Raw genomic sequence first — 14,257 nt, 5'->3', positions numbered from 1 at the left:
GACACCCTTCTGAGATATTCTCATCCAATGGGAACTCTGTACTTGCACCTACTATAGTTTTAAAAGGCGCAAAAAAAAAGCAACAACATATCCTCACTCTGCCCTCTTCGGACCTAAAGGTCACCGGCCTACACTTCAACTTTCAATCTGTGGATTATTAACTCCTACGTGTGACACAACATGTGACCCAGTGATGGCAGCGGCAACATGAAGTTTCTGAGTCATGAAATTTACACCTTATAATAATGTGCCATTGATGCTTCATAATTTGATGTTTAGTCAGTGGTAGAAAAACTGCCACAATGTAATGATTACATTCCTTTTGTAGTTATTCAATTAAAGCAACAGGAATAAGACGTTGGTTAAAAGCAGAACCCAGGTAATGGGGTCCACTACTATGCTGCTTGCGTTTACCATTCTCTAGAGGTCTAGAACTGCAGTACATTTACCATCACTTCCTTTCACTTCCACCTCAACGCTTTCTTTTGAAGATTTGTCATTTTAGACAAATCTATTTAGATACATTTGCTTCGCTTTTTTTAACGATAACGATTTTATTTTTTCCAGAAAACTACAGTTCCGACCATGATCGTTTTGGTTCCAACTTCCGGTCTGTTTGTGTGTCTCTTTTCCGGTCCGTCCTTCTTTCCCTTCCGCCCGCCTCCCCTTAGCCGGTGCCTCTTTCTCTGCTGGCTCCACGTGTGGATTCAAGTAGTATTTTTCCCACTAATATTTTGCCAACATCGTGAGGACCAAATGTCGTCGTCTTTTGAGCAGATGAAGGCGAACGTGGCCAAACTCCTACGAGGGATCGATCGGTAAGAATGTTTGCTTAGCTAGCCGACATGCTAACTGGATGTTAGCGGGATGCTAACGTGATAGCTAGCTAAGTTTAATCAGTGGCTTGAAACTGCTTGGTGTTATTTTAAATTCAGTGTCAGTATTGTTATAGCAACACGTTGTCTTTTATCTATATATTGTCTCGTATAAAACCTGATCGCCATCACGGATGTTGAAGATAGATGTTTGTGAGAGGTTCCTGACTTTTTAACCAGGAATGTACACGTTGTCTCTCAGTTGTAGCTGTAACTGACCGTTCTGCTGTATAAATGAAACACATGCACTCTTAAAAGGCAACTGTAAGATGCATTCTAAGAATTGTGTCCTCTGTCACACCGAACCTCAGGTACAACCCAGAAAACTTGGCCACATTGGAGCGCTACGTGGAAACGCAAGCCAGAGAAAATGCATACGACCTGGAGGCCAACTTGGCCGTGCTAAAACTGTGAGATCAAAATACTAACCTACCATGTTGGTGCTGTGTTTGACCTGTGTTGACAAAAATCGGTGACGTCACGCTGTGTCTCTGTCAGCTACCAGTTCAACCCCGCCTACTTCCAGACCAACGTGACCTCTCAGATCCTGCTGAAGGCGCTCACCAACCTGCCACACACAGACTTCACCCTCTGCAAGTGCATGATTGACCAGACACACGTATCCTCTCAGTGCTACTACTTCTCATCACATTGTTGTCATAGTGTGCGTGTATTTGTAGATGTGTCTATGTTCTTTCTGGGTTTGGGGGGCAGGCAGTTTCCTTGACTTGCTGTGTCACAGCAAAAGGGGAGCCCCATCGAGCAGATCCTGGAGCTGGGCAACCTGCTGGAGACCTGCCACTTCCAGAGCTTCTGGGTACAACACACACGCATGCATAGAATTAGTTTTTCCCAATTGTAAATAATGTACAGCAATCCGGTGTTTAATTTGTTCCAGATGTGACTGTATTATTCAGTATTTGTAATTTATAACTTGATCATTTTTGTGGTTAAAGCAATACGTTTTTTGACATTATTGAAATGAAATAATACCCCTATAGTCACGTTTAATCTGGTATTACCCGATGTAGTCGACATAATTCAAAAAAATAAAACATTTACTCGTGTTGTTGTGAGTATGGTCCGGTGTTGCGGCTTCGGAGTATATCATGTTTCCTATTATTGTGCTTTTTCTGAGATAATTCAAACCAGGTCTGGTGCCTGTCTCTCTCAAGGAGCATGACAGTGACATTACTGACTCCTAGTGACCAGTGAAGGATACTACATCACTTTGTTGAACAAATCTTTTGTTTTTTTTAGTTCATTTAGCCATTTTTTATGCATGAAAATGCTTAATTTAGGGAAAAATTGCTTAAGCATGCATATTTTTTTACTACTAAAATAAGTATTCATCTATGAAGTAGCATTAATTATTAATTAATACAGTGTATTTTTGAAAAACCTTGATAGAGCAAAGCCAAGAAATTTGGTGTGCAAAGTGGCCATGGTCTAGTGGTTAGCGCACAGACCTCACAGCTAGGAGACCAGGGTTCAATTCCACCCTTGGCCATCTTTGTGCGGAGTTTGCATGTTCTCCCCGTGCATGCGTGGGTTTTCTCCGGTTACTCCAGTTTCCTCCCACATTACAAAAACATGCTTAATTAGCGACTCCAAATTGTCCATAGGTATGAATGTGAGTGTGAATGGTTGTTTGTCTATATGTGCCCTGTGATTGGCTGGCGACCAGTCCAGGGTGTACCCCGCCTCTCGCCTGAAGACAGCTGGGATAGGCTCCAGCACCCCCCGCGACCCTCGTGAGGAAAAGCGGTAGAAAATGAATGAATGAAGTGGCCATGGATGACTGGGATGTAACTAATCAGTTCCAGGGTCAAGCTGTGGTCATTATAAAATATTTTTAAGTGTACAGGCTATATTTCCAGAAGCTTTTGAACATTAACTGTGTTTCTTCCTCACAGACGAGTCTTGCGACTAATCGGGAGCTCATCGATGGAATTACGGGTTTCGAAGACTCGGTCCGCAAGTGTGAGTGAATGAGAAAATCCTGAGGCAGCCACAGCGAGACCATGTGGTGAAATTGCAACCAATCAACGTCAAGCTCTCTTGTCTTCTTTCTGCCTGTGTGCAGTCATCTGTCACGTGGTGGGCATCACCTACCAGACCATAGAGCGACGCCTGCTGGCCGAGATGCTGGGAGACCCGCTAGGTGAGTGAAGACCGCACCCACATGACATTTCTTTCAGTGCGTTGTTAAAGCACGTCATTGTCGTTGCAGACACGCAGGTGAAGGTGTGGATGAACAAGTACAGCTGGACGGAGAGCGAGGACGGACAGATCTTCGTCTTCAACCAGGAGGAGAGCGTCAAGCCGAAGAACATCGTGGAGAAGATCGACTTTGAGAGTGAGCCACCATTTTGTTCAGGTTTCTTCATGTCAGCGCCTTTTTGTTGTGTAAACTTTGTGCTTTTCTTTCACAGGCGTGTCCAGCATCATGGCGACGTCTCAGTGACACACACAAAAATTAAACCACCTTTTAAAATAAAAGTAAATTATCATTTCCAGTCAGTGTTCTTGACAACTTTTTATCATTTTGAACTCTCCTATAATCATTTGGTCATGGCACGGTAAGTCAAAACGTAAGTGCGTTTACTACTACTCCACAATGACACAGGAAGTCATGTTTTATTGCCGTCAAGATAAATAAAAGTCCTAATTTAACACATTAAGTATAAGAACGAAACTTCAACAAGTTAGACCACACTAAAAAAATTATTTAAAAAAAATTATATAGTAGAGCCAAGGGGTGTCCAAAGTAGGCTATTCATTTTTTTTGTAATTGGAAGATGTTTGGCAGTAAATGCGCAACTGAAAGAAGTATTGGAAGGATCATTACACAATACAGCCATCCTTTTTATGAAAAAAAATGTAAGAACATAGCTGGGAAAACAATTGTAATCATTTAGGACCAAGTCACACAAAAATCATAATTTTACAAGATTAAAGGACTGTGGAGATGTTCAGAACATGAACATAAACATAACTTCATTAGCATTTTTACACTTGCAAGTAGTACTCGTAAAATGTTTTCCAGGTTTGGAGGTGTGACACTTGCAGACAAAAGCTTTGTGGTATTATTAGGACATGACGCCGATGTGATGATGGGCATGGAAAGCACCCCAGCATTGGTACCGAAGGGACTATGTTGACCAACTGACATTTCTAACTACTACTTGAAGACAGCCTCCATCACCAAAGAGCTCCACAGAGACAGGTCTGAAGGACTATGGACCAGTAGGCCTGATGTGAAGCTGATCGTGGATTTAAAGACTACATGGTGTCACTGTGGACGCTCACCAGTACACTTGCAGGAACAACAGCTTCACCCATGTGGAGAGCGATGCAGATCAACAGCCATCACTGGGGAACTGGACTTTGTGACCAACAACGCAGACAGAAGCGGCTGTTGCTGAAGTGAAAAGGTCAGCTGAGCAGCAACTGTCTTTGTTTTTCCAACAACAGCGTCTGTGACGTCTCCCGCCCACGCGTTCAGGTGAGAGCTCAACCTGAACAGAGGGCGTGGCCACCACCTCGTCCTCGGGTGCACAAGTGGCGCATACACAGAGGCCGCTTGCCCGCGGAACGCCTGAGTCAGCTAAAAGATGAACAAGTCGCCGAGTGTGTCCTCCGAGGACTCCCTCCCTCCTCCGCCGGAGGACGACGACGACTCCAGCTCGGCTTGCTCCGATGAGCTCCTGGGTTCTCAGTCGCGCCGCTGGCTGGCGGATCTGCTGGCGGGGGAAGATCCCGCAAGCAGCTACGCAGCCAACGGTGACGCGATCGTGGGCCGCGACGGACTCTTCGTGGACTTCCACTTTCCTCTGGGGGAGCTGGAGATGAAGGCTGGGGTCAAGTGGAAAAGACCAAAGGTGAGGCAAAACCTTTCTCGTGAATATCATAGCAACTACTTGTTTGTCTGCACGGCCACTGTGACGTCACTCTACGGACCAACCGTGATTGACATCTGTCATCTAACAATAGATTAATTTCTTCAGAGCACACGTGCTACTCAATTTATTTCAATAGTTCATTTAGTTAATTATTGTATTTTTTATTTATTTTATTAGGTATATAATGCATATTGACCTCACAGCTAGGAGACCGAGGGTTCAACTCCACCCTCGGGCATCTCTGTGTGGAGTTTGCATGTTCTCCCCGTGCATGCGTGGGTTTTCTCCGGGTACTCCGGTTTCCTCCCACATTTCAAAAACATGCTAGGTTAATTGGTGACTCCAAATTGTCCATAGGTATGAATGTGAGTGTGAATGGTTGTTTGTCTATATGTGCCCTGTGATTGGCTGGCCACCAGTCCAGGGTGTACCCCGCCTCTCGCCGGAAGACAGCTGGGATAGGCTCCAGCACCCCCCGCGACCCTCGTGAGGAAAAGCGGTAGAGAATGAATGAATGAATATAATGCATATTTATGTTATTTTATTAGATTTGATAATTAATTTATTTTACTTATTGGTCGTTATTTGTCTTTATTTTAGTTGATTTTTCCTTTTTATACTATAAATGATATATCTTAAAAAATGTGTGTTATATGTGTACATATAATGACTAACATGCTAGTAATCAGCAAATGAACTGCAAAAATACTTCTTGGGCTTTTAATGGCTCTATTAGTCTGCACTGAACACAGAACTTTGCAGCATTTATTGAGATCATCTGCTAATTTGTGTTATTCTTGTACAAGTCTACTGTATCATGTTGCAGAACTCCATGCAAATATGAGAAACAGTTCTCAGCGTGCCCCATGACAACCGCAAGAATGAACATATTGACACATAGCTCTCACGCAGACAGTGTCAATCACAAATGAACATTATTATATTTACAGACTGCAGGTGTGACCACTGAGTGTTGACTTCCACTTGAAATAGGAAACCCACAGAGAAAGTTGTGTGCAGGCTATGTCCATGCAAGCAAGCCCTTGAATGGCTTTTCTATCGGCTATATGGTAGCTACAGCAGATGGTATTCCAGAAATACTTGTATGGCAACAACACAGCCAAGTCCCCCAAAGCAAAGCTTCAACCTCCCGATGGACTAATTGGGATAAATATTCTAATAAGTGCACGCTAACCAAAACACCTTTCTCCTTCCTGACTCTTTTTTTTAACATTAGGAGCTGTGCACATCGCCTCAGTTTACTGTAGATGGAGCGTCACGCCTGGACGTCCGCCAGGGAAAGCTCAGTAAGTGTGACAAGTAAACAATAACAATAATAATTATGAGGAATTATTGTGGCTGTTGAGTGACTGCATCATGGAGGAAGTATGGGAAGTACAAATAATCTTGTTCTGGGCTCAAACTGTCACCATATATAAAACATGTATTAGTTGGATGCAGGCAGTGGTAAGAAAAAAGGGGGAAAATAATGGTAAAAATATAAATAATAAAAGTAATTTTAAAAAATTAGGGCTGTTAAATGATTATACATTTTCAATAAATTAATCACAGTTTCAACTTAATTTCTCATGATTAATCACCATTTGGCATATAACAATTTTTTCTTTTTTGTGAACAGAAAGATGAATGACTACACAATTATATATTTTGTATGTAGTCATTAAATTATGAAATGAAATAAAGTTATTAAATTTAAATCAAGCTGAAAGATAGCACACATCTATTTGTCTAACGCCATTCTCTTTAATAGTAGCACAACATTTCCCTCGCACTGTAACAGCGTTACTGTGAGCCATGAAGGGTTGCATTCAAATACACCACGTCACTGAAGTTGAACACATGTTTTAAGTGTAGATGTATTTCCGGGAATACTTAAATGCAGTACACTGTACTTCCGCATTGAGTTACGAAGTGAGAGACAAGAATACCCACTTACTGTTTTCCTTTGTATTTTTGTTTATATAAACTACAGACATCGTTGTGATTTGGGGCGTGTCAGTGAATGTAACTCGCTGTGGTCTCGTGACAATAAGGAAGTGTCTCGAGACGTGATTGTGAATTGAATCGTGTACGGCAGAGGTAGGGAACCTATGGCTCGGGAGCCAGGTAGGGCTCTTTTGATGACTGTATTTGGCTCTCAAGCATTTCTTACCGCAATAAAAATTTATTTTTGCTAACATTTTAAAGTAAACATTCCAGAAAAAATATTAAATTAAATAATATTAAAAATCAACAACTTTTTTATGCATTTTAATTCGTCCATCTATTTTCTACTGCAATACGGCCGACCATATCCATCTTTCTTGAAGATACAGTGCATCCGGAAAGTATTCACAGCGCTTCACTTTTTCTACATTTTGTCATGTTACAGCCTCATTCCAAACTCATTTCCGGATGCACTGTATTTTCCAGGTCAAACACCAAAACTCGATTATTACTGGGTAATGTGGTAGTCTACCTCGGTCATTGAGATGTCAACATGTAAATGTAGACTTTCCTCCTTTAGTCATATAGTCATCTAGCTAAAGCTGCAGAACCAAGCCTTCTGGCAAAGATGGCCAAAAGAATGAAATACGTCTACGGAGTACGGTGCAGCAGCAGAAGTTGTATTAATGGCAACAAGTATTTGATTTATTATTAGACACTGCGCTGCTCACGAAAGTGTGCTGGCCACACCCCATTGGCGTGGAGTAGTGTGCCTGGTCTACACAATTAGAGCCCATTATCTAAAACTGTTGGTCTTACATAAAAATGCACACATTTTATTGTATTCAATGTTTAAAAAAAATGTATATGGCTCTCACAGATACACATTTTAAAATATCTGGCCTTCATGGCTCTCTTAGCCAAAAAGGTTCCCGACCCCTGGTGTACGGTGTCGGTGTGTTCAGGTTAAAATAAAGTTATATTTTATATTATATTAAAAACAAACGAGCGTCAGAGTCTGCGTGGGGACGCTGATTTTTCTTTTTTTTTTAAGCTCTGTCAGCCGTCATAACGCACACGTGTTCATGACGCTAAAAATGCTAACAAATGCCGTTGCTATCTTTGAAAGCCCTAAAATAAATTAATAATAAACCAACAATAAATAGTTACAATAAATTGATGCATCAAAACATTAAGGATAAATATATAAATACTGAAGTAAAAAAAAATGACTTAATTGCACTTTAATCTTTTATTGGCCCGTGGCACATTCTAAACATACTTTTAACAAGCAAAAATGAAAAAATAAATTCAATAATTTTACAAGAACGAAGTCCAAATATGTGGGAAAAAAAGTTGTAACCTAACAAGAAAAAGTCTTATTTTTACAATATTATTATTTGATGTAAAAGTTGTAATATGAGAAGAAAATTTATGAAGATTATTGAGGAGGAAAGTTGGAATATTTGGAAAATTAACCAACAAAACAACACAAAAATGGGCTTCACGTGTGTTGCTTTACAAAACATCAAAGTGGCAACGGTGCATTCTCTCGTTGACGATATAGTAGGGGCAAAAAAAAGGAAAAATCATGCAAAACATGTCCATAAATAAAACTAAACAGTCTTCTGTGTACATGATGAATGATCAATACCTGTATGTCAATCAGGTGCGATCAGAATGGGCCACGAAGGCATCCTTGGAGGAGTTTGCTGTGGCAGAACAATCATAAATGGTCATAAAATCCCTGCCGACGTGCTCCAAAGTCCTGTTGAAAGCGCTTTCACTTTCTGTAGCTGTCAAAGTGGTCCACATACGCCACTAACCAGCGTCATGTTCCTCAGGCGACTGCTGGTTGCTGTCGGCCATTGCATCTCTGGCCGTGCACCCAGCTCTGCTGGAGAAGGTGGTACCTCCGGGTCAGACCTTTCAGGATGGATACAACGGCTGCTTTGTCTTCAGGGTAAGCACCTCCTTTAATTGGTCACTTTGATTTGGCAACCCTCGCTTGAATCTGACAAGAAGCAGCTTCTTGTCAGATTCAAGCACAGAGTCAACCTTCTGTTGCCTGAGGCGCTGATCTTCAGTAGAACCTGTTTTACTGCCTGGCATCTTCACAACACCTTCACTCTTTACTCAAGCCCCTCCTCTTTGTTCTGTGTAGTTCTGGCAGTACGGTCAGTGGGTGGACGTCCGCATCGATGACCTGCTGCCCACCAGCCACGACGACCTGATTTTCCTCAGCTCGCCAGAAAAGCATGAGTTTTGGAGCTCTCTGCTGGAGAAGGCTTATGCCAAGTGAGGCCCTGTGTGTGTGTGTGTGTGTGTGTGTGTGTGTGCGCGCGCGTAGTTTGGAGACCATAGTTACACCCATTGGCTAGAACATTAGGCACAAAAACGTTTGCAGCGGCATATTGCATCATACTGGGACATGTTTGTAATACTTTGACAGCATCCGTGCCAGATTATTCTCATTTCTACATCATTTTTTCCCCCCCTGCATAGTCATATAGAGGATCTTTGACTGGTTTTATTGTAGTAGATCCTTAAAAACAACAGAGTGCTCCTGTCATACAGAGAATCTTTAACTAGCATTAATGTTGTAGGTTTTTAAAAACAACAAACCACTGGTGCCGTACAGAGGATCTTGGACTAGCTTGTTTATAGTAGGTCCTGAAAAACAAAAACAGCAGAGTGCTCCTGTCATATCGAGAGTCGATGAATAGTGATTTGTAGTAGATTCCTAAAAAGAGCTGAACATTCCTGTCATATATATAGAATCTTTGACTAGCATGGCTGTCATAGTGAGGATTTTTGAGAAGTGATTTGTAGTGTATTCCTAACAACAGCAGAGCACTCCTGTCACATAGAGGATCTTCGGCTGGCAGGGTCTTAAAGCAGTGTTTGTTTGTGTGCCAGGCTGAAAGGAGGCTATCGAGCTCTAGACATGGGCTTCCCTCACGAGGCCATGGTGGACATGACGGGGGGCGTGGCCGAGGTTTTAAGCGTGGCTTTGCTGCCCAGAGAGCTTCCAGCGTTCATCAGGCAGCTGCTGGCCAAGGGAGCGCTCATCAACTGTGCCAACACACTGGTAAAATAAATAAAGTTTATTTGGTAAGGAGGAGGGCCTGTTTGGTCATGTTTTCCTCCCACCATTCAAACCCTTCTGTTGAACTCCACCAAAGACTTTTCTTCCTGGCGATGACTCAGGACTTTAGTGCATATTTTCAATGGATGTGCTTCCCCCACAGGGTCCTTTGGAAAGCAGGAATGAGTGGGGAATCATGTTCAGACACGCCTACTCGCTGACGGCGGTCGAGAAGGTAATTAGTGTTTATACACGTTAGACAGTCAAGCATATTTTGTTTGATTTTATTCTTAGATAAATACATATTTGAATACAGTACATTTGTTTTTATTCATCTTGAATGCATATAATTGTGACTGACAGGTACTTTATGCTTTATGAAAAAAAAGGGTTGGGCATCAGACGACATAGTGGGAAAAGTACATTAAAAGGAAGCAGCTGATTTTAATTAGCTTGCAGATGCAGCTCAACGGGTCATTTTTTTTTTGGGATTGTCACACTTGTTGCTGGGCAGAATACCTAGGGCTCCACCAGCACAGTCTGATAGGCCAATAAAAAAAAATGCATTTGATAGCCACGCCCGCTTGGCTGTTTGAACCACAACTTCAGAACACTGTCACAAAAAAGTGATTGGCGACTTTTCTTCTCTTATCGGAGACTTTAAAAGACGACAATGGGCTGTGAACCCAGGCAGGTTCAAGCTCTTTAACTGCTGAGAGCATCCGAAATTGCTAAAGCTAACCCTAAACAGCCACAAACAATAAAGTAGTTAAAACAATGTGTCACTTGAACCAAAATGTAGACTCATACCTGCTGACACAACACTTCAAACGTGTTGTCAGGTGCACGTTACGACTTGCGCTGATACTTTTTAAGCGTTGGCGTCTGTAGCTTCCTGTGGTGGTGTGTTTGTGTTTATGTTCCAGCCAACACTGCGGTGTAATTCCACCTCGATGGAGCATCTACTCAATGATAAATACAAATTTCATAAGGAGCCATTGAGTTTTTAAGCTGGAATGAACCCAGTTCGTGTTTGATCCCCCCCTCCAGGTGCAGACCACGTATGGACCAGTAGACCTGGTGCGCATCCTCAACCCATGGGGCAATACCGAATGGGAGGGACCATGGAGTGACCTGCACGGGTGCTCTCATTTTTCCTCAAATTATTGATAGTGCTCACAGCTATGAAGGTTCTTTTGCATATAAAATCAATAAATATATATTTTTTAAACTTCTTTTGCAGTCCAGAGTGGAACACAGTGAGCCCCGAGGAGCAGCAGAGACTGGGCCGAGTGCGACGGGAGGATGGAGAGTTCTGGCAAGCTATTATTATTATTATTCAGTATGTAGTGCAAGACGGACAAAAAAGGAAGGAAAGTAGAGAAGCAGGATGGCAGAAGCAGTGAAAATAAATAAAACAATTATGTCCTTGGGGCGGCACGGTGGGTGAGTGGTTAGCGCGCAGACCTCACAGCTAGGAGACCAGGGTTCAATGCCACCCTCGGGCCATCTCTGTGTGGAGTTTGCATGTTCTCCCAGTGCATGCGTGGGTTTTCTCCGGTTTGTCTATATGTGCCCTGTGATTGGCTGGCCACCAGTCCAGGGTGTACCCCGCCTCTCGCCCGAAGACAGCTGGGATAGGCTCCAGTACCCCCGCGACCCTCGTGAGGAAAAAGCGGTAGAAAATGAATGAATGAATGTCCTCCTTGTGTTTCCTCCTCCAGGATGTCTGTGTCAGACTTCCGTCAGAATTTTGAGACCATGGAACTCTGTCACCTGACTGACCTCAATGACCCGGGGAGCGCCAGCGTGCAGCCGTGGGCGTGCGCGATGCATCATGGGTCCTGGGTGCCGCGTGTTTCGGCGGGGGGGTCTCCTCAAGGGGGTACAGAGACACTGAGACACACACGCACATATATTTGTTATGAACCTGACAACCACTTGTTGCTAGGCAGATTTCGTAGATTAATTTATGGTAATGGTTTTATTTCATTTGAGCTTGCATCAGATTACAATTGAGTGCATCACATAATCAGTTCACAGTTAGTGGTTAGTTCACTTCCTGCTTTCCTAATATAATTTAATTTAGACCCTGGAAAAGGGATTAATCCTGGATGTGTGTGTTTCAGGCTGGTTCTGGCAGAATCCACAGTTTGACTTTGTCCTCTCCCAAACGGACGACGGCTCAGATGAATCTGCAAAGTCCTGCCTTTTCATTTTGGCTCTGATGCAAAAGTATCAGAGACGCAGAGGAATCACTCTGTCCATCGCGCTGCACATATACCCGGTATGGAGGATGACGTGTGTCTTCACACATAGCCTGGATAGCTCAGTCTGTAGAGCATCAGACTTTTAATCTGTCCAGTCTTCAACTTTTAATGTCCCCTGATCAATAACGTATGACAAATGAGCCAACGCTTGTTTTCACGTCCAGGCGCTTCACAAGGACAAGCACTTGTCACCTCAGGACCTGAGCGTCCTCAGGCCGGTGCATTGCAGCAGCCATTACTCCTCGCGGCGGGAGGTGGTGCTGCGAGGCACCTTACCACCAGGTCGCTACGTCATCATCCCGTCCACCGCTGAACCAAATCAGCAGGGTGCCTTTCTCTTGAGGGTGCTGACTGAGCGAGCCGCCGCCGCTGCCGTGTGAGTCCTTCTATCATCAATACGCTTCTTAGTCATCCAGATCAAGTAGCCCTTTATCATGTTTACATCTCCACTTACTTCAACATTGCACCCATGTATGCCAGACAGCCACTTAAAGTGTTTCTTTTAGCTTGAAGTTGTGTGAATGATGAAGCGCATTCACACGCTAATACCACAGTTTGCTGACTCTGCTGTGTGTTTCCAGCCCAGCCAGAAGCTCGGTAACACGTGACATGTCTACAGTAAAAGCGGTAAGAGTCATCAGTCTTGTCAATCTGTACTGGATGTCACGTGAGCTTCTCTTTCTTCTTCTTCTTGTCTTCCTTGCAGCCCCATTTTCCTCACCAGGCAGCTCTCCCTTCATTCAAATCCATGAAACTGCTCTTCAAAAAACACTGCAGCAAGGTCAGGAAAGTCATTTTAAAGTGAATTCATCCGAGTGAGCGTGTGCCAATTTGGTATCTAAGTGCTGTGTATGCGTTACAGAGAGGATTCTGTAAACCCCATCACCTTCATAGTCTGCTAACGGAAACGATCCAGGGAGGAGGTCAGTTTTTTTTGTTTTTTTTTTTGCTCTCTGTCGGTGTTGAGAATGACTTGAATAGTTTGGCCACTTGTTGCTAGGCAGAATTCGTGTTTGTTATCCCACTGGTCAAGCTGACTTTCAGGCTTGCTTGGCAACTGGGGGATAATGTCAGGTAATTGAGAGGGAGAGTTGGCAGGAACAGAGTGTAATTACAGTTAAAAACACTGAGTCAGTACGTTCTGGGATTTCCGAGTATACTTAAATGCAGCACATTGTACTTCCACAGTAAGAGTAAGAATATCCACTTACTGTTTTTCTTAGCGTTTATTTTAACCACGCGTACACTCAAAATAAAGAGAATGCACCTCGCTGTCTTTCACTGACAATGAGGAAGTGCCTTTCCCAGGACGAGCGGAGTTGGAGATACATATTCAGTGCTATAATTGCACTGCTGTTGATGTGTTTAGGGCAGAAAAGTTAAGAAATAGTGTCAGACTCCGTGGAGACGCTATTTTGGTTCCGTCTGCCTTGGTAACAGAGCGCTATGTCTTGACATGACACGCATGCGTTGATGACGGTAAGAGTTTTAATGTAATGGATTAAATAGATTAATTACCGCAGTTAGCGTGATATTTTTGACAGTCTTTCTAATACTGTATCTTATTAATAGTAAATTTATTGTATTTTTATAATATGCCGAGGATCAATAAGAAAGAAGCTGGAAATTCCCCCTTGGGCAGCAATTTGGGCATCCTTTGGAAAACAGCACCATCTGGCGGTTGGAATTATAATGCATTGTCACCGCTGTTCACAATATACACCAAAAATTCAGTCATCCCTCGCCACTCTGCGGTTCTAAACTAAGTATTTAATAAATGATTGCTGTTTTGTGGTTGATTACGGCCTATTATCAGTCCAAATAATCACATTCATCCCAATTTTACGTATTCTTTGCTTAAATGAAGCATTTTGAAGCATAAAAATTGCCAAATTAAGTACCTTACAATTAGAGTTTAAGGCTTGAAAAGGTGTACATGATGGCTACACTGGCCCCTCGGTGTCACTAGTAATACGCGCATCAGACTTCAATGCCGGAACAACAGACCTTTATTGCACGTTTGAATTATCCCACACCAGGCACAATAATAATATAATCATAGTAATAATGATATAATCATAATAATACAAGCTACTGTTGTAGCTATAGATAGCAATCAACCCGACGTTACTTCCTGTCCACACGTCCCAAAGACATTTATTGAGTCTTATT

General features: G+C 42.8%; 2 protein-coding genes across 2 annotated transcripts in view; both read left to right on the top strand.

Moving 5' to 3' along the window:
* The first annotated feature begins 625 nt into the window (after positions 1 to 625).
* Positions 626 to 3,394, top strand: eif3k (eukaryotic translation initiation factor 3, subunit K). Its single transcript, XM_058081052.2, has 8 exons — positions 626 to 818; positions 1,187 to 1,285; positions 1,374 to 1,494; positions 1,618 to 1,692; positions 2,792 to 2,858; positions 2,962 to 3,039; positions 3,109 to 3,234; positions 3,311 to 3,394. The coding sequence occupies exons 1-8, from the start codon at positions 757 to 759 to the stop codon at positions 3,340 to 3,342; spliced, it is 660 nt and encodes a 219-aa protein (XP_057937035.1). The 5' UTR covers positions 626 to 756; the 3' UTR covers positions 3,343 to 3,394.
* Positions 3,395 to 4,017: 623 nt separating this feature from the next.
* The window catches only part of LOC131135125 (calpain-9), a 16,425-nt gene continuing 6,185 nt past the window's right edge, over positions 4,018 to 14,257 (top strand). Inside the window, exons 1-14 of the mRNA XM_058081051.2 lie at positions 4,018 to 4,759; positions 6,018 to 6,087; positions 8,572 to 8,690; positions 8,892 to 9,025; positions 9,647 to 9,818; positions 9,979 to 10,050; positions 10,866 to 10,957; positions 11,059 to 11,133; positions 11,540 to 11,700; positions 11,945 to 12,102; positions 12,250 to 12,461; positions 12,667 to 12,712; positions 12,792 to 12,866; positions 12,948 to 13,008. Coding sequence (XP_057937034.2) covers positions 4,493 to 4,759; positions 6,018 to 6,087; positions 8,572 to 8,690; positions 8,892 to 9,025; positions 9,647 to 9,818; positions 9,979 to 10,050; positions 10,866 to 10,957; positions 11,059 to 11,133; positions 11,540 to 11,700; positions 11,945 to 12,102; positions 12,250 to 12,461; positions 12,667 to 12,712; positions 12,792 to 12,866; positions 12,948 to 13,008 — 1,714 coding nt within the window. The 5' untranslated portion in view covers positions 4,018 to 4,492. The remainder of the gene's footprint in view (positions 4,760 to 6,017; positions 6,088 to 8,571; positions 8,691 to 8,891; positions 9,026 to 9,646; positions 9,819 to 9,978; positions 10,051 to 10,865; positions 10,958 to 11,058; positions 11,134 to 11,539; positions 11,701 to 11,944; positions 12,103 to 12,249; positions 12,462 to 12,666; positions 12,713 to 12,791; positions 12,867 to 12,947; positions 13,009 to 14,257) is intronic.

Source organism: Doryrhamphus excisus, linkage group LG8 (genome assembly GCF_037039965.1).
Source record: "Doryrhamphus excisus strain RoL-2023G ecotype Guam linkage group LG8, RoL_Dexc_Guam_v1.1, whole genome shotgun sequence".
In the NCBI taxonomy this organism is placed as follows: Eukaryota; Metazoa; Chordata; class Actinopteri; order Syngnathiformes; family Syngnathidae; genus Doryrhamphus; species Doryrhamphus excisus.
This window is presented reverse-complemented; position numbering and strand designations above follow the sequence as displayed.

Excerpts from the sequence above, each read along its gene's own strand:
- eif3k (XM_058081052.2), top strand. The coding sequence starts at position 757 with ATGTCGTCGTCTTTTGAGCAGATGAAGGCGAACGTGGCCAAACTCCTA. Across the intron at positions 819-1,186 it reads CTCCTACGAGGGATCGATCG|GTACAACCCAGAAAACTTGG; the intron begins GTAAGAATGTTT and ends ACCGAACCTCAG. Across the intron at positions 2,859-2,961 it reads CGAAGACTCGGTCCGCAAGT|TCATCTGTCACGTGGTGGGC; the intron begins GTGAGTGAATGA and ends GCCTGTGTGCAG.